This window comes from Vanellus vanellus, assembly GCF_965231255.1.
Source record: "Vanellus vanellus genome assembly, chromosome: 14".
Taxonomy (NCBI): Eukaryota; Metazoa; Chordata; class Aves; order Charadriiformes; family Charadriidae; genus Vanellus; species Vanellus vanellus.
The window spans coordinates 19,434,153-19,460,669 of NC_138919.1; the positions used below are offsets into that span (position 1 = coordinate 19,434,153).

A 26,517-nucleotide genomic window follows, 5' to 3' on the forward strand; every position below is an offset into this window, starting at 1 on the left:
CAAAAATTTATAGCTTGCTTCAACTTCCTCACCCTCCCCCCCTCCCCATGAAGGCCTCGTGAGTCATTTCACAGAGGAACGATGACTAGAGGCACTGTTTTATTGGGGTGTATTTGAAAGAAATAGAAAACTTAAGCGTGTAGGTCGAATCTCGGGTGGTGCACTGGACCAGCAGAAAGACGCGTTTGTCTTTGTCTGAGAGGCCCTGAGGAAACCCCCCCGCCCCCTCCTGTGGGGCTGCGGGGGAAGGACCATTCCCTGCCTCACTAGCACCGCTAAGGCCGCGCTAATTAATTCTGACAAGACTAATTAATTAATTGTTACAGAACCCTCGCTTAATTGCTGGGAGGAAGAGTTTACCTCCGACTTCGCTGGGCACCCACAGCAGAGCTGCTGCCTGACAAGGCCTCCGCAGGGCGCGGGCTGCGCTTCGGCACCGGCAGCTCCGCGGGGCCGCGACCACCGGAGCCCCGCGGCCACGGAGGAGAGGCCCGGCAGTGGCTCCCGCAGGGGCAGGGGGCGGCGGGGAGAAGGCGGAGGAGGCGCCGCGGCCGAAGCGGGCGGCGCAGCTCAGGTAGAGGCGGCGCGGGCCGCCCGCCCCCCGCTGAGGCGAGGCGAAGCGAGGCGCTCCCGCCCGCTGAGCCAGTCCTGCCGCGTCAGGCCGCCGCGGCCCCGCAGGCCCCGCCCCGGCGGCGCTGCCCGGCTGGTTCCACAAGTTTTTGACAGTTTCTTAGCGGCGGAGCGGGAGGCCGAGCCCGCGGCGCGGCGCTGGGCTGGGGTCGGGGCGCTCTCTGGGGGACGAAGCTCTTCCCACCGGCCGCCTGCCCGCGGCACCATGTCTCGGGACCCCGAGGAGGTGAACAAGCTGACGGAGAGCACGTACAAAGTGAGTACGGGCCGGGAGGGGAGGGGGGTTGCCCGCCGCCGCCTCGCCTCGCCTCGCCTCGCCTGAGGAGACAGACGGCGGCCACCTTTGCCCTCGCTGGCCGGCACCGGCGGCGGCTGAGGCGGGGGCCGCTGGCCGCCTCTCCGCCGGCGGGAGGGCTCGGGGCAGCCTCGCCGCCTCACGCCGACAGGCAGAAAACTTTGTTCGTTTGTTGGTTTTTTTTGGTTGGTTTGTTTGTTTTTTTTTTCCCTCTTTCCCTCCCCTGTGAGTGATCTCGCCCGCCCGTGTGCTCGGCGCTCGCTTGTAACTGCCCCGGCAGGGCCCCGGGGGGGCGGCGGGGATCCCGGGCAGCGGGCTCCGCGCACCCCCGGGCGGGCACGGGCCGGGCCGCGGAGCCGCCGCCGCGGGACAGGGCAGCTCCGGGGGCGGCTTCCCCCGCCCTGGCCGGCGCCGCTCTCCAGCGAGCCGTGATTGCCGCAGCGTGTTGGGGCGATAAGGTGGTTGGGAGATCCTGGGGCTTGTGGTCCTCGGCCTGAACCGCTTCTTCGTACGGGCCAGAGCCTAAAAACGGCTTAAGGCCGAGCCGAGTTGCTCGCCCGCGTCCCAGGCCGCTCCCCAGGCCCGCGGGGTACCCCCGGCGGTGCCCCGAAGCGCTGCGGGATGGGGGTACGCCGGGTCGTGCCACTAGACCCCAACTCCAAAATGCCTCGCTGCTTGTAGAATTAAAAATACTTTGCATATGGGCACTAGACGCTGTTTTTTAACTCTTTCTTTCTCTAAACTCGGCCCTTCCAAAGCACACCAACTCTAATTAGGCGAAATTCCCCTAAAAATCATACTTTTGGTTGAGTAGCAATGGCAGTCTTGGATCCGTAATCTTCTTTCTACGCGGTGTGTTGTCCTGGAGAAAGCACTTAAATTTGCAAAATGCATTTAATCATGCAGATGAGTACAGCTGCAATGCATTTGCAGCTTTGAGCCCAAAGGAAAGTCTTCTGGGGGATTGTTCTATTTTACTATTTACTAAATCTTACTGGCTTACTATCAAATGTTTTCATATTTCTGAAGATGATGTTGCTTTCATTTAAAGGTCACTCAAAACATTTACTGGGCTCTTGCTGTTAGTTCTCCAACACACTTAAGCCAACTTTACTCCTTCAAGTAGTTCAGTTACATTGGTGTCATGTTGTGTTTGCTGTCTTTAGACTTAGATACCAAGTACATGCAAAACTACTGGAAAAAAGAGATGACTTGGCTGTAAATTTTGTCCTCTAGAATTGGTGCAGGTCATCTTAAACGGTCTGGTGCTTTTTGATATCAGTTCCGTTCATGGCAAGGTCATAAGCAAACATAAATTCCTTTTTCTCAGAAGAGCAGCCTGTAAATACAGGCTTGCAGAAGAGAAACCTGGGAAGTTGACTGTTCAGGGCTGTGCCAACAAAGGAATGTCCTACCCTGTCTATTGACTTCCAGAATGTAGCTAAAACAGCTCTACCAAGGAGAGGGAAGAAGGTATCTCCTGTGCTTTAATGGATATAATATAAAATAGGCTTTAAAGGAATGAAAGACCTCTAAATAAACAACACCTTCCCTGTTATCCAATACTTATTTAGTGGAAAAGTTTACCGTTCTGTGTTTTAAACTAATTCAAAGGGATACTTAAGACTGAAACAACCAGCAAAACACAGTAATACAAAATTAATGTTGACAGTGTGATGAAATATCTTCTGTGTGGGTATTTTAGGAGGTCTGGACTGTTGCATCACATAGCTAGCACTCACAGGCCTGGAAACCCTCCTGCCCTGCCTTCATTAAAAATTGAAACTTTATCCAGATAAAGTATAAAGGCTGCTTCAGATAGAGAATGGATTCTGGGTCTAGTTTAGTTATTTCTATATCACAGTTAAAAATCTTGAAAATAGACCTTTACTTCTTAAGGGTGGAGAGCACTAGCCTGCACATTCAGCATTTGCTGTGGCTGTAATCACAGCTCCCTCATCTAAACCAAACGAACACCACTTTGTGCTGTGCTTCCATCTGCTTGGTGAGCATGTTCTCCTTGTTTTATAATGCTCATGTAACTTTTACTCTTGCTGTGTGCCATCCTAGCAATACCGTGCTTAAAACACCATGCTGGTATTGATAAAATCAGGAGCAGTGTTTGGGTTTCCCCTACCAGTAAGAAGGCTGGTCTGGGGAAACCAATGCAGTGTGGTGTAGTGATGGCATCTGTGTGCTGCAGGACCAAACACAGGCTTTTGACTACTTTAAAAAAAAAAAAAAAAGCCAACTTTTGGGTGACCTGGAAAAATAATGGAAAATGAAATTGAATGCCTTGCTAGTCTGTTTTACTTTTTTCTTACTGTGCTAATCCAATGGATTTATTAAATACATAGTAACCTGTGTTATGCAAAGCTTCAAAATATACTTAGAGAAGTCATCAGGTGGCTAAGTAATGCCCTTGTATTTTTATCTTATTCATCCTTTTTGCTGGCAACAACATCAGAAAGTGAATACCTCAACATTTTTTTTTAGGTAACCTGACTAAATAAACAACATAATCCACAAATACGTGCATGTGTGCACACAAAAATCAAGGCTGACGTTTACTCTTTATGTAATACCTGAAGAATCACTTTAATGCATGATAGGAATGGCACGTGCAAAATGAAGCCTAAGGGTGTGGGAGCCTGTGACTAAAGACGGCCACAGCCTCCCTTTTGCCAAGGGCTGCCGAGAGGGTCACCGGTATGACACTGCCCTGCCCTTGCAGCTCGCCGCAGGGATGTGGCACGCTGTGAGGGGACGCCGTGTGACACCCTGCACACACGCAGACTGCGTCCATTGGTAACCTCTGGAAAGCCGCGACGTGTTGGTGTGTCACCACATCTCGCACCGTTTTGTTTTATCTGCTGTGTATGGGGGAAGCTGCCTGGCATCCAGGGACAACAGACCCAATGCAGGGGAAAGGGGAGGAAACAGGAAAGTACCGAGTCACAGACCTGTCCTTCTGTCTGTGTGGTCTGAGGGCTGGGCAGGCAGCTCGCCTGTTGCTCCTGTGGTTTGACGTCTCCGGACCTCTTGATAATAGCATAATACCTGTAATTCATTGCTGTTGGTAATCTTGGATATTACAGAGATATTTCTTTGTATTCAGAAATTTAGATTATCAACCAAAGTGTAATTTAAAAAAAAAAAAAAAACCAACACAACTTTGTTCAATGGAGTGCTGTGTTTTCCTGAGGAGCGTGTGATCTCTACAGGGACATGCAGAATTATTTTGGTAGATGATATTGTTTTATTATGGAAACATATCTGATAAATTCAGTTTAAAGCCCTAAATTCCATGTTTCCATATTTTAAAAAGACTTGAAATTAGATTTAACTACCAGTTTAGTAGAATTAAAATTCAGCTGTGGTCCTAGCACATGCTGCAGTAAGGCTGTCGTTCTGCATCACTGAAATATAAATCTAATTTGGTGGAAGAGGAGCCTTTGGGAGTTTGTGTGTGTGTAAAGTGAGGAGCCTTTGGGAGTTTGTGTGTGTGTAAAGTCCAGTTCTATCTTAGTGCATATTATCTATTTTGACCTTACTTAGACTTATGCCCACTTAGAGTCTATCCTGGGTCATGTGTTCACAACCTACAAAAGTTTGTATTTGAAACACACTGATGCATGATGTATTAATATTTCTCTTAAACAAGAAATGTTCCATCAAGCTGACTAATAATTAGTCATAAGAATTAGTCTTCTTTGAATAAAGACTGGCATCCCAATTTATCTTTTCCTGTTCTGTTAAACCTGTTTTAAAACAATATTAAGCTCACTTACAGCTGAGATAGCTTAACGTGAGATGTGTTGAGGGCTTAATCATGCCCTTCTGAAAAGTGTGTTGCAGATTTCAAAAGCTAAAGGAGGAGATGAAATGCCATAATGTACAAAATGCTTCAAGTACAGTACAGTATGATTTACTTTCTATATAGCTTTTTGAATCTTCTCAAGTGGGTTCTCAGACACAGTGTAGCAACACTGAAGGCTTTTTCCGAACATTTTTTACTGTTTTCCAAATTGAGGAAAACCATCTAAATTATTAGTAGCTATACAAAGGTTAGCTAGGATAGTAATATGAGTAATGTCAGGTATCAGGATCTACTTTTCTGTGCTAGTTTTATAATTTCACGTTTCCACCCGTATACATTGTTATCCACTCTTGCAAAAGTGTCTGCAGGATGTAAACTTGAAACTACGGGGAGTCTATGCATTGTTTAGTTGTATTCATACCTGCTGAGCTATTGTTCTGCGAGGTGTGTCTTTAAGTAAAAAGCAAAGCTGAGCACTTACAGGAAGGCACTTTTACAATGGCTGTCATTTGTTTTGAAGATTAACGTTGTTTATATGACTATCAGGAACTGGGGAAGATATAATACCTGTACACAACAAGACTTGTTCCTCTTCAGTCAGCTCCTTGCTACCAGGCTGGTTTACTCACATTGGTTTCATGTGGTGGAAGGCACATAGAAGTTTTCATACTGGATTATAGATGGATTTAATGACTTCAATGACCAGAATAGTTTTTTTGATACTTTTTCTTGGAAGGTCGCTTTTGCCAACTCTAAACTTTTCTGCATAAAAAGATGTTTCCATTTGCCTATTTTGAAGTGTTTCCCTTTATTTCCATTCATCCTAAATAATAGAAAGCTGTAGGATCTGATCATGTGCCTCCCCTTCCAGTTAATTATTCTGTTCATGAGGTAGTGTGTCACTAGAATATAGGACACTAGATTGACAATTAGGAGGCCTAGTTTGTGTACAGGCAGCTGATGTGTTGTGAACTACTTTCTCTCCCAGCTTTTTTCTTGCTTTGTGATGTCTATTTAGGTTAAGACAAAAGTTTTATTCCTCATGTCTTTGTATAGCATGGCAGATAAAATGTTGTGATATTTTCTGACATTTTTGACAATTTTTAATTAGTGGTTCTCTTGATCAGATGTGCTTTTTTTTTTTTTTGTTCCTCTGTCTCTGCTTTTTTAGAAGTTTTGAGATCTAGCTTTAATGTATGGCTCGTGATTTTTTTTTTTTTTTTTTTTTTTGCACTGGTGTTCAGTGCCACTCATTTTCATGACCTTTTCCTTAGAGTGCAAGTAAGAGAAGCTATAAAACTCCAAGACATCATCTGAAAATAATTAGCTATACAAATTGATTTTTGAGTGGCTTTTTTCCCCTCTATAGCTTCTGAAGCTAAACAAAATATTACAATCATTTTAACTGATCTGAAATGTCTTGGTAATATCAAATTTATACCTGATGCTGAAGATGGAGTTGGCAGTGACAGTCTCCCTTTTTGAAAAAGTGCACTAGCTATTTCTATCTGGACAGTACTTCTAAGACAGCACCGGTGGTTAACTATAAAACGAGCACTGGACACATGGCCAGGCTTTTGTTTGCTTTCAGAATCTAGTCTTCAGTAGAAAGAAAGAAATGCATATTATGCTCCTTTTTAATGTTGAAGAGAGGAAAATCATCTGAGAATTATTTCATTGGATCATCGGGTGCCGGGGGGGGAGGTTGTGCTGAGTTTTTCTATCAAACACAAACCCGTAGTAGGAAAGTAGATAGATGAGCCTTGCACGGTGCTGTGAGGATCAGCTAACCATACCCTGTGTTAAACCAAGTGAATTCCAAAGGGGAATTTCCATTGCAAAGGCTTTTGCTGCTTCTCGGGTGTTCACGTTTAGAGACTGGTGCAGATGCTTCTGCTAACAATTAACCACTGTGGCGGCACAAACGATGAAAAACTTCCAGAGGACGCTTGATCTAATGGAGAAAAGATCCATTCGTTGTATGCCTTCCAGCTACTGAAGGCACTGAGCTATAAATTGTTTCTTCATCTTTCCCAGCAGTTTTACATATATGTTGAGCAGCTGTGATGTACTGGAGCTCTTGCAGAGTTCTCTGTTTCAGTGGACCTAATGTGTTTCCACAGCATGGTCTGTACCTGCTATACATGAATACTGGATATGTTTCAAGTCAGGTAGTGAAAATAAAGAGCTATGGGTTTGGCTTCGGAGAGGGGTTGAGGGTATTTTTGCTGGGTTTTGTTCCCAGCATAGTTATGAAAATAACTAATGACACGGGTGCAATCACTGTTTTCTGTTTGAAATCTGGATCAGAAGATGTCAAGAGAACTGGAATCTTAACTCCTGAATCCTTAAGAGGGTCATTTGAAAAATCAGTATTTCAGGACCAATAATTATCATGTTATTAGATTTTTTTTTTTTGAGTAGGTGGCAGTAAGGGTTTTACTCTATAAGTTCTTGCTGCAAGGAGAAGGGTAAACAGGGACAGGATCTGTCTTTCAAGAAAATTTTCAGTATAGGGTGGCAATTCAAGGTGACATTGGGATCCTTGCCTGCCATGCATAGACACAATTTCTACATCGGGTAGATATTTCTTGTCCCCCATATCCTTGTAATACAGGACTCTATCCTAACACAATCCTCCTCCAATTCACCCATTTTTTTCATATGATTCACTGACTCCTCATATGCCAACAGACATCATCTTTAGTACACTGCTGGGAAGAAACGGCAAAAAGTTGGAATAGGAAGAGACAACGTACCACTTGAAACAAAAGCCTCACAGTCACACTGCCTCAGCTACAGGGAGGGGAAACAGAGGCACAGCAGCAACATTTAGAGTAGTAAATTAAAGAGTTGGGGCGGGAGGAGGGATGTTTCCCAGACACAGGAGCTTGAAAATCCATACTGTCCAGTTGTTAGAGTAGCCCTTGGCATTGTTGGCCCAACCTGAAACACAGTTTCCCAAATGATTTCTGGATGTAGTTTGTGAGTTAACACAAATCAAGGGCCTGGGGACAGTAGGTAATTTGCTTGCAGTGATCGTGTTTGAGTGGGTAGGAGTTGAGTGGTATAGAGCAGAAAACAGTTGCAGTTGCATTTAATTTGTACAAATAAAGGCAGTGGGACTAGGTACTGTTCTGTGTCTGCTTTTGATATTGTATATAAAACTATTAGGTTCTGACACTGGTATAGTATATTTATGCCTTGTACTCAATATGACTGTTAATATTATTGGTGAAATCTGGAGTTAATTATTTTCTTCACTTTTTAAATTGATTGGAATTCAGGTATAGCACTATATTTGAAAAATAATAATAATAAAGTTCTGTCTGAATGACCTTGCCTGAAAATAAGACAAATGTGATAGTAATTCTGTTCTTTCTGGGTCCGTGTATGTATTAAATATTTATATTTTCATTCTGTATATAGTATAACAGACAAAAGCTTGATACTATTTTAGCTGTCTTGTGTTTCTTGTAAACAGAAAGTGTCTGTTTTGAATTCCTTGAACTTGAAAGTTCTGCTGTGTGAACAGTATCTAGAAAGATGTGAGTTGTTGTGTCATAAAAATATTGTCATAAAAATAGTAAGAATAACAGAATGATGTCTTCAGGTATCTCATAATCTTCCTTTCATGACAATAACATTTTACAGAGTAATGACACAGCTATAGTTTTGTTAGGAAGATCCTGGGAAAAGGTGGTCTAGAACTTGCAAAAACTTTTAAGGTTCTCCTCTATGGAAATATAGGGCTTGTATTAAATTCATTTTCAAAAGAAAGCAGTCATTACCACATTGTTCCTGAGACTTAGCAGCTGGTGTGATATGAAAATGTATTTTGTATAGAAGAGAGAAAAGAAAGGATTAGAACATTGTGGTTGCTTCACTATTAAATAACCAGGCGCATACACAAAATTCTAGCATACTTGTTCAGAGGTAGTTATTTACATACATGCAAAGGGGTTTTTGTTAAACAAACATGCTGTCTTGAATTCAGATAGTGACTCTACCTGAAGAAATCAAGAAGCCACCAAATAAGTGAGGCTCAGAGGGCTCTCTTTCAAACTTATTTGGCATTACTCAAAAGTTAATTGCGACATTCGGTATTTTGGAATACCACTATTTACGCTACATGTGTTTGAGACATATTAAAGGGCATGATGCTGAGGAGTGAATAACTACTGCATTTATAGCAGCATGTCAGCTTTTTTTTCCCCAGTGCTCATAACAAGATAGAATTAATTTTGGAATATTGATGGGCGGAGGGCTATTGTCTCTGACCAGAAAGAGGGAAACTGCAGCTTTCTGATGAGTAGGGACAACTCAAACTTTGTGGGTGATTTTTTTTCCTTTTTGAAGTGGGCAAAAGCTTTTTTTCCCCTCTTTTCTTCACCCCCAACTTTGGGAAAATTCAAATTTGCATTCATACTTAATGGCTTAACTTATTTTTTACTTTTTGCAAAAACTTGAAGCTTTTCTTTTTAATGGTGTAGCTATTTTCTTGCACTATGAAACTGGCAGTCACGATTTCTACCACTTCATCAGTTTACAGAATTTGTGAGGTATGAGAGTAGTCATGCTTGGAGCTGCTGGATTTCAGATTCTGGTTGTTTCAGCCAATAGTTGTATTTAACAGCCATAGCAGCTGCAGTGGATTTTTTTTTTTTTTTTTTGCCTTCATTTAAATAAGGTCATTTTCCTTTTCTTTCTGAAAGAACTACAGCTTTGCACAATAAAACGCAACATTTTCAAACTTAAAGAACAAAACCAAAAATCCAACTAATTTCCCTAAATGCTATCCGTAACTTAGGGGACTACTAAGCACTTTATTAATATATCTGGTGAATTTCCTTTCCTTTTTTTCTTTTCCCAGCATTATTTTTTTTCAGCGTGGGGCAGGGGTGAAGAACTCAAACCTTGAACCATTGTCAGAAAGTTCATGTTATTGTCTGACTTTATAAAATAATTAGTGGATAAAGGTTTGTCTCTCATTCCTATTTCACCGTCACCTACCATAAAAGAATCTGTGCAAACTTTGATCCCATACTTGATATCCACATTATAAACAGCCAGATTCCTTTTTACACCTATTGAAAGTTTACCTTTTTTCCCTATTTGTTGATCTTAAATGCTCAGTTTCTTCCCCCTTCCATCCCTTGCTCTCCTCTTCCTCCCAAGTCTCCTATTTTCCATCCATCCACAGACTTCCCAGTTGTATGCTGTATATATGAAACATAAAACTAGACCTAAGTGACGCTGAGATACATACTTCCATCCACTGTTGAATTGCCTTGGTTATAACACAAATTTTGTTTCCTGTTCACTAGAATGTTATGGAACAGTTCAATCCAGGACTGAGGAATTTAATAAATCTGGGGAAGAATTATGAAAAAGCTGTTAATGGTAAGTCTTCTAGGTGCTAACTTTAGAAAGATTGTTTAATTTTCATTTAAATATACATGTTGGATATGAGGGTTGTGTACAAGCTTAACTTCAGAGTTAAACTTTGGATTTGTTTAATTAGGGAAACAAACAAACAAAAAAGCGCAAACACCCAAACATATGTACCTTCTCCCCTTTTATGTGTTTTTGGGGGGTTGGTTTGTTTTTTACTGTCCTGTGGAACTTGCATCCCAAACACTTAGGCACAGAGCTACTGCAAAATAAACTAAACATAAAGTGCAAATAACCTGCATTAGAATAATAATATAAATTAAAAAAAAAGTAATGTTCTCTTTCCCCCCCCCCCCCCGGAAGTATCTTCCAAAGATATTTCACATTCTTAGATCTGTTCCCTGCTCACCTATACCCATCACTACCTAAGTAACCCTGTGAACAGAACAACTTGAATGAGTAAGAGTTGCAGGAGTGGATTAATTTTCTTTTTCTTATCTGTAGTAAACCTGATGGTATCTTTTTAATGGAGTCAAAATCAGAATTAATAAATTTGAATCTAAGGACCCAGTCTCTCAATCTTTTTATAATGTGGTTGCTTACTTCCATTATTGACTTCACAGAAACTACCTACGAATGGGTTTCCAAGACTGGGCTCTACATTCCCAAAGCATATATTGTAGGACCTGTTAGAGCTTGTTCCATTTCACCTATGCAGACCTGTTGAGCTGCTTGATACCATATTAAAGCAATGTAAAATCACTCTAATTTTGCCTCATTCAAGTTTGTGGCATATCTTTCCCTGACTTGTAATCTAGTACTCTGAGAAATGCGATACTGCAGAAGAAGTACATAGCCAAATAGACATTGAAATCTCTCTTCATGCAAATTTTAGACCAGGCTTGAGGAAAAAGATAAAACCAAAGCCTGCTGGAGATTAAAATGGGGAAATGTTGACTTGTTGGCAGCAGTGATGCCTAACCTGATGGATTAACGTTGTGGCTTCCTAATACCTGACCGTAGGGATTATAGGTAGTACTAGAAGTAGTAACAACAACTGTTTTCATGTTTGGCTGAAAGATATTTTTTTTTTGAACCAGTTTGAGGGTTCTGCTTTCCACGTACTTTACTGTTGATACGTTACATTGTGCCTCTTCTTTAATTCAATTTGTCACCAGTAATTCACAATATAACTGTGCAGAGCAACCCCGGAGAGGCTGATAGGTATGGTGTTCTAGCAAGTTTGCCTTTTAAGACTGGCTGATAAAGTGTATCTAGCATGAATGCTTCAGTTCAAATGAATAAATGTTTACAATGTTGCAACAACTGTCGAGAAACAACATTAAAGTCATCTTTGGGCTCTCATAAATTGTTAATCTTTTCTCAGTAAGTTCTGAGTGGTATAAATAGGTCTGTAACAAGGAGTAAATACTCTGTTGCTAAACAAATCTTTTGCAGCTTCCCAAACAAGTCGGAGTAGGCTGACAGAGAACATAAAACTTGTAAGAACTTCTGATAGGCTTATAATGTATTTTTATAAATTTTGAGGCCAAAACTCCTTTTCTGCAGAAGTAGCTGACTAGCCATAGGACTGGTGAAGAGACTATACAACTGGAGATCTTGATTTAGCTTGGTTAGCACAGGAGAAATTTTTAGAGCCTGTTTTAGGACAAAAACTTGACTTGGGGCTATCTTGAGAAAACATTAGAGTTGGAATGGCATAAAAACTTTGTATATGGGTGGTGTGCTGCCAGTAGGACCAGTAGCATTCTTCTGTTCAGAAAGCTTGACTATAGAGAGCACCTATGAGACACAGCTTAGGCAGAAATTACTCGTCTAATGCAACAGAGCCTCAAAAAGAACCCTTCTTCCATTTGGAAGAGTTTCAGGCTTCTCAGTGAACATACTGTTAGGTAACGAAAGATGTCACCTTTGCTAGTAAAAACTATAAAATACAGGCCTAAAATATGATAATTGGCAATTCCTCTCAGAAAAAAAAAGTATTCTAAAGTTAACAGTGAGAGTCTGCTTGGCTTCTGCTTTAGGTTAAAAAGGTACTTCTTCAATAAGCTTACTTCAATAAGTACTTTTCGCTGCCTTTTACAATAAAACCTTCCCAGTCTGTCCCTGTTACTTCTTTTCTTTGTGGTGTGCAGGTCCGTTCTAGATACTGCGAAGGTGCAAGGCAGCCATTGTGTGGTGTAGATCTACTACATATATAATCTCTTTCTCACCACTGGCCTCCCTGCAGTTTGAATCTTGATGTTTCCGTGTTCGTTCTAGCAAGACTGGCTTGGCTGTTTAAATCAGCTATAACCAGGAAATGATTAACTGAGAATAACTGAAACCTCAGTGATGTATATTAAGATTTTATTGGTTCTGGTAAAACTGGAATTGAACTATAAACAATAAAGGGGGGGGGGGGGGCATGACTGTCCTGGGGGGTTGATGGGGGGGAAGATGAGCATCCAGGTATTAACTAGTGTCTGTCTTTTTGGTCAGGAATGTTAAACCTTCAGATTTCTTCCTAAACTGTATATGCACCTGTTGCCTGAGGTTTTTATTGCTTAAAGTGCTTGGAATACAGATTTCTCTGCCATCCTGAGTTCAGTGACAAAGGTAAAAGTAGGTACTTTCCTGGAGCGTCAAAATAACGCTGTGCAGAACTTGTTGCAGGCCAACACTGTTTTTTTTCCGTATCTGTCCAAGAAACCAGAGATCTTCCAACATTTAAGCTCACTAAGTTGCTGAACAATGTAATTTATAATAATCTCAGGAACATTGATGATATGTTGAAAATCAAGAAAAGAATGCTAAGTGGGTTGTCTCCATAACCTTAACACCATCTGTCAGAAGCTTAATTTTTGAAGTACTAGCATTTAAGGCCTAAAATTTCTGTAAAGTGGAAAAGTTGGTGTGTATATGTAGGATCCTCGGATTTCAATGTATTGGTTTGACAAAAAAACATATTTGTCATGACCGTACAGTGTTATCCATAATGCTGATTTTTAGGAGTGGCTATGTTGAATGTACGGAAGCTTTCACATTTCAATTTCATTTTAAACATATCACACCTGGCAAACTGTATTTCATCATAGCTACTTTGAAGCGAGTTACTCTTTCAGCTAACTTAAACAGCAAACGATGATTTGCTTTTGAAGAGCTCCATGCCTCCTTGTTGCATCTGTAGGTCTGTTGTCTCGTGGCCAGTAGCCATTTCGCATCAATGGTCTGGCTGGCTGGTACAGGGCAGACACCTTGGCATTTCTAGTAAATTTGGGGTTGCAATTTGCTTTTTCCCAACAATTTTATCTATACCGAAGAATTTTGTTACGTCCTGACCAATGATGTACAATTAAACCTACCCACTGGATGCTGATTGCTTCTGAATAAGCATGGAAGTTGGAACTAAACAGCCTGAAACTTCATTAACATATTCTGGTGTTCTATCTTTGTCACCTGGTTTCACAAATCAACAGGTAGCACAGGGACTTGTGTGACTTTCTCTGGTAGCAGGATTTCTTATTGCCATGTACACCTCTCTTACTATGTGCCCTGGATTACAAAATTTCATAGGATTATAGATCCATGAAAATGGAAGATACTTTGGGGTTTTCTAACACTTTTTTTTCCCCCTCTCCCCCCCCCAAGCTATGGTAGTGGCTGGAAGAGCATATTATGATAGCCTTGCAAAGATTGGGGATATATCAGCTGATTCTCCAGTTTCTAAAGAACTAGGTAAGTGAAATCTCATTTTTTAAAATTACTTCAAAATATAAACTTTGTTTTTATTTTCCTGCTGGCAGTTCACAGAACTAATGTGAAATAGAGAAGGATTGGAAGTGTGTTTTATTCTTAAATAATGGAAGGGATTAGGTTCCTTTAAGGTTAATTATTTCTCAAGACACTTAGGTTTTGACAAAATCCCCTGTCTTATTGTTTCTTTTGTGAATATATTTCTGCCTGTGCATTCAAAAGCGCATATTTTTTAAGTTCACATAATTCTATAATAAATAAATATGGAAAAATGTGTAGCTAGAGTTTTAGTGCAGAGATAAATATTGAAATATTTCTGCAACAGAATATTGGTATGAGGAGTCCTAGTGTAAGACAGCAATTCTAAACTAAAACAATTTTCTGGATTATTTCCATTGTGAAAAGTTTAGTTCTACTTCACTGTTTTTGATCAAGTATATAACTAAAAGTTTTCAGATGCATTATATTTATTTTATAGTTGAGCTTTTGAAACAGAAACTGGAGTCATAGATGTAGTAGACTTACATTAATGTAAAATTAATCCAAGTTCTGTACTTTCATGAAAATAATTTTTTGAAAGATCATCACCAGCACTTAGTTTTGTACTCCTTTGGCTAGCATTGAAATGATACTGCTCAATCTACAAAAGTGAAGTTGTCATTGAATTTTTTTGTAATATTTCTTACAAAAGATTGTAACATCACTACAAAACAAAGAAGCGGGAACTATACTGTAAAGAGGAAACCCTTGTTTAAAGCCTTGGTTTGCTTTTTTGACAAAAATAACTTGATAAAGTGTCCTGTCTCTGAACTTTTCATTATGGGCCATGCAGGACTCTTTCGATGATGTAATGTGCATCTGCTCTTGTAGCTCTTGTATTTTTAGTAAATGTGTGTTTAATGATTCTGCTGAAGCAGAATTGAGGAGAAGGACCTTTCCTGAATGGTGGCCATGGTTTTCTATGTGCCTGCATACATTTTATGATTTGTTTTGAAACCACTTCTGTGTGAGTGTTAACGTTCTGTGTTGAAAGTTGGGAGCGGCAGAACAGCAAACAGTACAAAGCAAACAGTCCCAACCTCGCCGCTTTCTGTATTTGCTTTGCAGGTTGTTTACAGAAAGCAGGGTTGCTGGTTTCAAACTATAGAACAAAAGTATGAGAAAGTTAAAAGTAATAACCATGCAGAGTCTTGTAAAAATATCAACAAATGCGTAATTAAAACTTTTGCAAACAGTTGGTCAAATACATGGAAGTAATCTATTTATTAAACTTCGTGTGACTGTGGGATATTGTCTGCCTGTTTGAAAATATTATCATTGGGTAGCCTTGAGCTGAATTCGGAGAATAACTTTTTTTTCCCTATTATTGGAGGCAATACAGAATTGTGATTGAAAATATATTTTTTTTTTTGTTTTACTGTGAATTCTTCCCTGAAATTATAAACCTTTTTCTAAATATACCTTATTGAGAAAACATGGCCTTCTTCAGGGTCAGGCCTCTAACACTGCTTTCTGTTCATCTTCTGCTTAAGCTGTTACTGCAGAAAAACCTTTTCTTAAGGAAAACAGCAACTCTGGATTTCTTCCAGCACACTCTCTGATAGAATACTTAATTTAGAGATAAGGAAAGTTCAGTGAACATTGGAAAAGACAGGATAAGGTGGTTAGGAGGTCAGCTTTGCACTTCCTTGAGAAAGTCTTAATAGTTCTGAAGCTGGGCTGCAATACTGAACTATTTAGCAAAGAAATATGATACACCCCAGATGTCATTAAAAGTATCTTCGCTTAAAAAGCAAGTAAAGAATTTACTGCACCTTTTAGTATTTTTACAATATTAAGATGCATGCTGAGCAGTATTGGATAGATCAAACTTTGCTGCGATTTGCTCGTTTATGAATCCTGTTAACCCCAGTGGAGTTACTGTAGGCTCAGCCCACTGTGGAATTTTTTTCTCTGAGTTCCTTTAGACTTGCCAAAAAATGTTATTTGCCACTAACAGCTCTATTGTGCATAATACTTCTGTTATCTTTGCCAAAAAGAGGTCAGTAGTTGTCAGTTAAGTTTTGCGATATGCCTGTGAACTGCTTTTTCTGGAATGTGTTCTTTTGAGCATCAAGTGAGCTGACACACTAGCTTGTTTTATAAGAGCAACAGTCCAAAGGTGACTGGCAAAGAAGCAGAGATGAGCAATTTCTATAATTTTATGTGTGCATGTCATCTGTATCCAAATCTGACGTTCAGAATATTTCTGTAAGTTTTTACTTTTCCCTTGTTTCAAATTGTATTATAAGGGCTCTTCCTGTATCCTGTATTAACTGAAATCAATAGCAATGTTCCCTCAGATGTCAGTAGGAGATCATTACATTTTTAATATTTAAGACGTTATCCTGGCTCTTCACAATGAATTAGATAAACCAACAATGACCAAGTTCTAAAGTGTTTTGGAATGCTTTAATATTTGAGCACAAATTGAGGTACTGTGGTCTGGATTTCCAGTGTTTAGGTCTTTGGGCAACCAGAAAATGTAAAGGTTTTAACTTGAGTAATAAAAAGTTGAAACATCCAAGGTAAATATTTAAACTAATGCTTGAAATTTATCTGTTTAAAAACAAACAAGTCCCTGTTTGTGTGGTGTCTCCTCCTCCATTGCTTACCAATTTAACCATAATCAGGACAATTGACTTACAGATAGCAAGATTTCATAGAAGTCAGAAATCCATAGTGCTGTGGTTTACCTTATTGTGTCCTCTACAGCAGAAATGAATGGAAAGCATATCTCCCAATTAATCATCTTTGACTCATCTTAAATATACATGCCTTTTCCATTAGCTTTGTGTTTCACCCATCAGCCACTAAGTAGCTTTGGCTGTGAAAGAAGCTGTTAGAACAAGATTCCCCCCTTTTCCCCTTTCTCTGACAGTTAGCATATTAAGCTGTAACTTCTGCAGATACAGTTCATACTAAAAGCAGTTTTCTGGACGATGAAGAGGGGAATGAGGCAGGAACAAAGGCTTTAGGGCTTTCCTGTAGCAACTTCACCTTTAGTAGTGGCAGATAAAAAATAATGTATTATTCTAAATTCAGTTGTGTTGCATTAAACTTCTTACTTAATTGCAAAAGCACTACAAGGCTCAGATGGCTAAAACACAATATGCTTTAGAATTTATGGAGAAGCTTTACTGGAATATGGCACTGAGTCATTTTACAGTTCAAACCCAAACCTGCTGGGTGACCTGGAGCATATTTACTGCCAAGTGTGATGTAAAGATTTGTATCGAAAACACAGTCTCTTTCCTTCTCATCAGGAAACGCAGAAGGTGGCCTTCCTGTAACAAGATAGTAAAATGGATGCCAACCCAATGGCAGGGTAGAAACAGAAACGGAAAAGAGATAGGCAAGAAAGTTCTTGAAGTAGAGGGTGAAATGCATAGAGGGCAGAGAAGTGGGGCAAAAAATCAAGTAAAAAAATGCCAGAAAGTGCTTTATTTTGTCAAATGAGATTGGAGCAGAAGAGGGAAACAAGAGAATGAAATTGAAATCTGGATATTCCAGCTGATTCAGGGCTGTTGTACTAAGTATCTGTATCTTTCAAGTCTGGTTGAGGCTCTTTGACTTATTTTAGTACAGAATAACTTAATATAAGTAAGTTGAGGAAGTAGAATAATATACTGCATTCATAATACAGTCCTTATGAATAAGGGATAAGTTGATTTAGGTCAACTTTCTTTCTAGTTTTTTATTTCCCTAAATTTCTAAGCTTGTAGTCCCTCAGACTTGGCTAAGAGCATTTAGAAACATAACCTGAATTTATGTAGTTCAAGTTATTCTGCAATATGAATTTTGCATATCTTTCCTGGGCACCTTTTGGAAATCTCACTAGGAAGAAAAGATAGGAAACAAGAAACTGCACGTTTAAAAATGTTAATATTTCATACTATTCAAATTTCACCATACCACATCAGCACAATAAAATTTTGTTTCAGTAATGCACTAAAAAGAATTTCATGTAGATACTATACTACTGAGAGCACTGAAATAGCAATTTTCACGATGTGTTGCTAATGTTTTTGTCTTGTCCAAAAGAGTTTATGAGGGTTTATGAGGCTTTGTCTTATCAATTTTTAGTGCTTATGATTTTAATAAACTCTCTTTTCTAGTAACATGGGCTGTCTTTGTAGCCTTCCTTTGCTCAAGGAATCAGGAAGCTATTTCCTGCTCAGTCATTGAATGTTACTTTTCATATCTTCCCAACTATCCTCTTGTAGCTATAATAACCAGCATGTGCTAAAGTCATTCTATTGTGGGTGTAAAGTCCTAATTTGTCTGCTGGGTGGCAACAGTATCTATAGCAGTCAGCCACAATTATGTTATGGGTCTGTGCCTAGAGCTTATTGCTCAAGAACTAGTAAGTGTAAGCTACTCGGTGCTTGCCCAACTATAAGAAGTCAAATTGTAAGAAAAATATTATATTGCATGGTCTTGACCAATGGAACTACATTGCAGAGTTCAGCATGTTAAAAGGAAAACAAGGGGAGACAAAAAAATCTCTTGCTTAATCGAATCAATACTGATAATGTATTCAAAGACTGCTCTGTGTTATAGTCTTCCTTTTTTTGTAGTCTCATTCTTGTAAAACTTATTTGGAACAATTAACAATTTGATAATAATGTAAATTAATATTAATGTAATTAGTAGTGTGAAGTTAAATCTATAGAGTCCTATCTGATCCCCCCCCAGGTGATAACCACTTCATTTTACATTTGCAACTAAGAGAAGCCCTGTGGGCTCTTCTCTTTCTTGTCATTTCTATGAGAGGTTTTCTAGATCAGAAACTGAGCTTTAAGTGGCCAAGTCATGAAGAAAAATTTTTGGAACTGAATTGGAAAATTCTTATTTTGCTAAAAAGAACATATCTCCTTGCTGAAAAAATTCTACTCAGACTGTAATTTAAGTCAATAACATCTTTTTAAAACACAGACTTGCAAGTATTTGTCATTCAAAACTGTCTATTTCCTTCCTGATTAATGAGCAAAACCGCCCCTCCAGCGGGTACGCTCCAAGGCTGCGGCTCTCCCGCAGCCTCTCCGGTACTGCGCTTATGTGTCACTCTGCTCCTTGGGAACCCCCAGCAGAAAAAGAGAAAACTCCATCCTTTAGGATGAATGTAGCTAGATGCACTTCAATTAAAAAGGGGGAGAGGGGGGCAGAGTTGGTGGCTTACTTTAGCATATAAATCGACCCTTTCAGCTGGAATCCTATTTCACTGCCTTAGAAAGGTGACACCTAGCGCCCTTCCCTTCACCGGCTCGTTTCGACTGAAGAAAAGAGATCTGTCATCTTGTCCCGTCTTACTTACTGCGTGTGTCCTCTCTTCTACAGTGTAAATGTTCTGCTTCTGGAACAGATTGTGCTGGAGAGAAAGGCAAGGGAAGTGTGCCAGCAGGGACAGAACCCCGTTAGCACCTCAGCTGGGGGAACATCTGGGGCCCTAGCTTAGAGGTGCAGTCCCGGCACTTGGGAGATCAGGCCAGCTTTTCCGATGAAGTATTCGTAAAACGCTCTTCTACTGCTTTTGTAATGAAATTGCATTGGAAGAAGCCACTCCGATCTTTTCTTGTAAAAGGAAGGTACACAGAGAGCTGCCTTGAAAAGGAAATACAATGTAGTTGTGTATTTTTTTCAGCAGTGAGGTTTTGTCTTCTGATTTTACAGTAACACTCTGGGTCTTTGCAATATAATCCTCCAATCTGCTATAAGAAAGGTGGGAGGAGATGAGCCGGCCTTTCTAGATCAATTTCTACTGATGAAAACAGTAACCGGATAACAATTCCTGCTAGTCATAGTTCTATTTTTTCAAGTTCATTTATAATGTTAAACCAAGACAAACAATCATATAGACTCTTTTTTTCCTCTGGAAGCAGTACTGTGGTTTTTGATGTTTAGTATTCTGCATGTAAACTTTTGCACTGATGTTGCAGAGTACTAGCAATAGGGGAAGAAAAGAAGACAAATATGCATAAATGTTTAGTGACATCTTTCCAGTTATTTTTCCAGATTAAATTCCAGATAATTGCTCATATTTCTCAATGTCAGTATTTTGTTCCTTTTTTTTTTTTTTTCTGCAACCTGTAAACTGGAGCTGATTCTCCTGATTTTAGTCAGTGATAAGATATGGGTATAACACTCCTGCAGTATATAGCCCTGAATTTCTGGGGTGGTTAACATAACAGTTCGTAGGAAGCACTGGCACTACTGTTCCTTGTGATGCATTGTTCTAGTGTTACAGTTAGAGCGTTAATGACAGCAGTGCATGTGTCTTTGCGCCTGCCTCTGTAAGGACAGCTACTCATGTTCGATGACTCTGGAGTTTAGCGCAGAAGAGCCTTAATGATAGATGTGACCACACACCCTCAGGGGAAAAATAAGATATTCAAAACACTTACAGTGAGTATGTACTTAATTGATATCTTCGTGTTATGCCTTCAAAGGCCTGAGAAAACAGCAAAAATGCCATGAAGGGCATCCTTAATGATTTTCTGACTATATTGGAACAGTTACATTTCACATGAGTCTCATCGGTAGCGAAGACATCTTTCATCTTGCAGTGGAAACCCTGGAAAGGATGCCCTGAACTTCACCTGCGTGTGCACGCAGTGTTTTCTCGATTGTGGCTAGTCTCTGTCTAGAAAAGAGTAATTCCAAAGTGAGAACTGGCATTCTGCGTGCACGGCGGGTGTGTTCCCCGGCAGCTCTCTGAACTTACCCAAACCCGGTCCAGTCCCGAGGTGCTGGGGCTGGAACAGCAGGCAGAGGCCCTTCTCTCAGCTGATGCCTAGCAATCATCGCCTGTCTTCACTGCTGCCCTCCGGTATGACTGTTGGCAAAGAAATAAGCCTGAGAGCCTGTGTAGAAGAAAAATACTTAGGTGCCTTCTTAGTGAGAGAAATAGATGGAAAATAGAAAGTAAATCACAACATTCTGAAGAAAATTACATCATATATGTAATTAGCTTGTAAGTCCTTTAACTGAAGGTCTAACTACATCTTGTATGTACAGGCAGATCTTAACTGATTTGATTATTTCTGAAGGAAAAAAAAGTCCACTATCAGTCGTAGATGTCCTTAACATTCCTAAGGCGAGAGGGGGGTGGAGAGGAACCAGTTGTCTGGACTTCTGAGAAAAAAGACTTTTATCAAAACTTTTGGCTCACTTTGGGTGTGGATTTTTTTTTTTTTTTTTTTTTTGGACACTGCGAAGACTGGGAAACTTGATGGTAGTTCCAAAGTGCTGTAATAAAAAATGCAGTGATTCCTTGCATTTTATTGACTATCATGTAACATTTATAACGATAGCTTAAATATGTATCCTCTCTAGTACTGGAAACTCATAAAGAACTTCAGTTTTTGCTGTTTAGTGTGATTTGTTTGTTCCAGTCCTGCTGAAAAACAGAGATTAGCTCTGCTGTATGATCTTCCCTAACTAACCTGCCTGAAACCAGCAGGGCTTCATACGGGCAAGTTCAGGCTTGTGACTGTATTGTAACTTACTCTCTTTGCACCCGACCTCAGTAAGGATTACAAGTCACTTGTTTAACACCATTGCAGCTCAAGTATATATTGTATATACGGCTTTCAAGGCCCTATGAAAGATCAGTCTCTGACATACATACCTTAATATAGTGTGGAGTTGTATGTTTGAGTAAAAAATAAATGCCTGCAGCAGCCTTCATGTATGTTAGCAATGGAGTAACAGGTGGAAAAACAAACTTGCCATTTTTCATGCATTATTTATGTGGCGTATGCTTTTCCTTTTCTTTTTTTAACATTGAAATTTAGTTACTATGCTTACCAATCATCTGAAACAAGATGATTATTTCATGTTAATTAACATTTGTTCAATGATATAGTAGGTTTAAAAAATTCTAATCTCTGAATTTTTTTTTTAAGAGATCAATACAGCTTTGGAGAGAAAGGGGAATTAGACTAGCAGACTAAACTTTCCTAAAACTGTAATCAAGTCACGTTCCTCCTTACAATATGATGTAAGCTAATATTTTTGTTCTGCTTAAAATTGCAAGACAGGAGCATCATACCAAGAACAAACTCAGAATAACTGGAAATTGTAATGGCTTTGATAACCTCTTAAGTATTCACTCTTGTAAAGCCTTATGTGGGAACAGCTATCTCTTAATACTTAAATATCCCAACGTTTTGAAGAAAAATCATAATTTTAATTCTGTCTTACATATTGGAGAAAGTACTTCACTATGCAGTTTTGCACTATTTTCTTTCATACGATCATCAACAAGGAAAAGATTACTACAAAATTTTGATCCTGAACTACAAAATAAAATGGTATGACAAATAAGAGGTGCTAGCTACTGCAGTACAAGTGAACTGTCCCTTCACTCTTTGTGTAACTATGAAATGGGAAAAGGATTGTTGAGTAGCAGGATTCTCTGATTGTATTCCTCAGGCTGAGAGCAATGTGTAATCTAACAACAGGGGAAGTGTTAAAGAGTGTATTGTCAAGTATGAGTTCTAGGAAACTTCAGTCCAAATAAGCTAAGCTGCTGAGAATTGGTGGCTAGGCTTTTGTGTTTCCCTTTTGAGACAGAAATTCATTTGGGGTAAAATACCAGCCATTATCTTATAACTGGTCCTGAATGCATTTTTCCAGCCAGTTCCGCAACATAGTAAGCCTGTGACTAGGAAACAGAGGTCCTGGAGAAGACAGTGGCCACAGCTGAGCTGTAGCCACCGGTGCAATTTATCCAGTTGGCTGTATGCTCCTGGGGGGGGGGGGCAAGAATCTTGCTAGGAGAGAGGATGACCAAGAGAAAATAGCAGTGGCAGCCTGCTACTAGCCAAGTTAATTTTTGTTTGTTTTCTTCTGATGCTATTTGGCTCTGGTGCAGAGGGAACAGGCTGTCAGTGAGAGATAGGTATTTGTATGTATAGCCTTTACAAATATGTACCTACAAATGTATGTACAATATGTACATACCAATATGTACATATCAAAATAAAAAAATATTTTGGGAAGCATAGAATTTAGCGTACAGTATTTGCTGTAAATGTAAAATGGTAAAAGGTCCTTTTCTTCCAATAGAAGAAAGTGTGTTGTACCTAGAACATACTCTCTGCTTATTAAAACAGCTGTGAACTCTTGTTAAAGTACATTGGCTATGAAGTAGCTGGAAAGAAATTATTTGTCTTGGTGAAAATTGAAGGTATACTAATTTTTTTTTTAACTTGATGAAGTTTTGACTTCATACATAGAAACTCTGTGCATGGGCTAGAATATATTTTTTCACTATGGAGCCATATGAGGAACATGGGCAGCAAAGCCCTATGAGAAGGAGAAAGTAGAGCACGAGGAGTTCATCATCACCTAACACCCTCGGTGCCCAACTCCCAAAATCAGCAATGGTGTCTTGTACAATCCTATTTATTGCTTACTGGTTTTGTATGGACATGGAGGCAAGATACTTAGACTTGGGCATCTTCCAGGGTCTTACGAACTTTGGAAGTCTGGTTACCTCTTCTGTATCAATGACACTGTAAAATATCTAAAAAGATTTTAAATATTTAGAAGTAATGGAACTTGTGAAAAATCAGTGAAAAAGCTGAGCTGTGGAGAAACTGAAACTTCTTGACTCTGAGCATTAAATCAGTTTCAGATGATTACTTGAAGTATCGTGAGCTAACTTTAGATGAGAAATGATGCTTTGAAAGCAACTTCATATAAAATGCTTACATAGTTACAGGGGAGTCGAGAACATGAGACTACTTGTATGTTAAATGAATAATTGCTGCTAGTTTATTTTGTGTCAGAGCCTAGTGTAAATGACTGACAACACATGCTGTTAACAGGACTACATTTTTCTATCATTATATATCTTTAATTGTATAGTACTTAAAATTTATTTTTACATGTCCAATAATATCATAATGTTCAGTTTCCTTCCTCGTGGTTCATAATCAATATCACTTTTGGATTTTTTTCTTACTGGACTAGTACATGAATACACAGACTTCAGCCATTGTATCATGGCAGTCTCTTTCATTTCCTTTACCCTGTGTTTAATCTGTTTTAAATTAATTAATTTATTTGCTTGTTATCACAGAAACATCTGTTGTTCACAGCCTCAGTGAGAACTCTGCATATTTAAAATAAAAATTGATCTGTGTGCCATTTAGAACATGAAGCTCTCTTTGCTTCTATTTGTGTTTTATTTACAGGTTTTATTTATTTATTCGCTGCTTTAGCAAAACATAACTATCTATTTGGAGGTGCTGCTCCAGGGCACTACATCTAGCAAGCATAGTGGACTTAATACTTTACTATACTCTGAAATCTCTTCCCCTGTTCTCTATTGTAGGTTTTATTCTTTTTTTTGTTCTTCCCCTTCACCTTCTGCAATCACCTTCAAAAAGTGGCATTGAATGGTCATGTGTCAATGCCACTTTATAAAATGAACTACAGAGAGATTTACTCCTTGCTTCCTATTTCATGTTCGTTCATGCGGTAAGGAAAGGCAGACTTGACCTAGTCCTATTGATTTATGTGCGTATTAGTATTAATTCTACAGATTGTGGGTTTTTTTAAAGCATTCTGTACAAATTGTATTAGAAGCAAAGTACAGTTGGAGCTTGGGAAGTTTTACATTACTCTGTCCTTTTTTTATAAGTTTCTTTCACATTAAATTCCATTAAAGGTTTTTGCCTTCTTTAAAGCATCTGCACAATTAAATACTTCTGCATTAAATCCTTCCTATGAAAGAATGATAAATTTAATGCATTTGAGGCTTAACAGACATTTTGTTCAATCATACGTATTTGTTATACTGTATTCCTTTGAAACTTTCTATTTCACTGCCTTGAAAGGCTTCTGTTTCTAACTTTCCCTTTTCATACATGCCTTTTGCCTGGGCAAAGGTAACTTGGAAGAAAGAGAGCATCTTGACAGAAATGGCATCTAATAATATCCTTGAACTGTACTGTCTCCATGTATAGCTTTGGCTCAGCCTTTCATTCTTATTTAATGTAAATACTTATGTGGTTTCATCTTTAAGACATGGAGTTACTAGACTTGCCCTGAATGCAGAACAGGCCAACAGGAGACAAATGAGTGATGTAGTTAAGCACTTTGTCCATTCCCAGACACCTACGTTCAGAGACTTGACATTTTTTCAAGAGCAACCTCCTCTAAATAAAACAATATTGAAGTATATTTCAAGTAAGGTGCTCCAACGAATACTTTTATTGATTCTAATATAGCTCTTCAGTCTTTTAAAAGTTTAAGTGATTTTGTTGGTAGCTGTTAATATTTGATTGAGTTCCATTTTTGTTTCTAACTTGAACTAAGTCTTCTATTCATAAGAACAGTCAACATAAGTTGAAGAGAGAAATAACCAGTACAATCACCCAGTGCGAACAGTGAGGTTGAAGTGTAACGGCTCCAGAAGTTCTGTATTCTGGCCTTAAGAATAAGTATTTCTGTTAGAAATTGCTTTCCTTGTTTTTCATCTGCTGTGAAGACAGTCTTTGAAGGATGTCTTCTCTCTCATGGGATGCTGTGTATGGAGAAATAACTGTTACACATTTTGGGTTAGTGATTTTTTTTTTTCCTCTTTTTTGGTGGCAAAACCAACAGCATTAATGGAATTCTAGTCTGTCTTATCTTCTCAATAGAAAGTATAGATACAACCAACAGCCTTGGCTAAGCCTAAAAATATTCCACAAATTCCTGAAGTTTCAGCTTGAAAGATCTTTCTACCTACGCATTGAAACTATTTGAAACTAAACTAAATTTACCATGGAACTTAGCATTACTGTTCATGGTCATATTTCAGATTATATCTGTGTTACGCAGCATGATTTCAAGAACCACATGAGAAATTTTTGGTTTATTTTTAAGTTATTTAATGCATTTGAGATGTTCCCCAAAACCCCTGTCTGAAAGAGACCGTTTCTTCTCTTCCCTGGAGTGCACTTACAAGGTAATAGCAAAATAACAGAACAACTATCTATAACCATTTACAAGTACGTTTTTGTTTTCTAAAACAAATGTGGGAGTACTTAACGTACCTCTACTCTTTTAGTCACAAAGATTTCAGGGTGCGGGGGAGTGGAGAGCAGAAGAAAATATCTTTGAAAGGCAGTTATTTCAATAGATATGTTTACCATCAAGATGGGTGGTTTTGGTTTATTAATTCATTACATAATATGGTGCCTGAAACCAGTTCCAGTTTACAGTATGTCTACCACAAATTGGGCTTAAGTGGTGTGTTATCGTACATTCCAGTCATGTCATTATGTTTGATAGGTTTGGGGCTTGCCAATAAATGATGACAAGGTTAATGTTTGGTTATTGTGTATTATGAGCTGTCATATGTAAAACCTGATCGTGAGCAGCTTTAATACATAGCAAAATATTTGTAGTTGATGTGAGAGATAGATGTTTGTCTTCACCTTAAGTAGTTTTCTTTACCTTTTTACAAGATGAATAATTACTGAACATTAGAGCCTGACCTTAGGTTATGCTGGTATTAATCCAGAGTAACCCAGTGTGCTTTATTAGAGCTATTCTATAATTTATTACTGCCATTAAAATCAAG

At 39.1% G+C, this 26,517-nt stretch overlaps 1 protein-coding gene across 1 annotated transcript in view; it reads left to right on the forward strand.

Annotated features, from left to right (window-relative positions):
- The first annotated feature begins 809 nt into the window (after positions 1 to 809).
- The window catches only part of BAIAP2L1 (BAR/IMD domain containing adaptor protein 2 like 1), a 39,979-nt gene continuing 14,271 nt past the window's right edge, over positions 810 to 26,517 (forward strand). Inside the window, exons 1-3 of the mRNA XM_082490418.1 lie at positions 810 to 886; positions 10,073 to 10,148; positions 13,791 to 13,877. Coding sequence (XP_082346544.1) covers positions 836 to 886; positions 10,073 to 10,148; positions 13,791 to 13,877 — 214 coding nt within the window. The 5' untranslated portion in view covers positions 810 to 835. The remainder of the gene's footprint in view (positions 887 to 10,072; positions 10,149 to 13,790; positions 13,878 to 26,517) is intronic.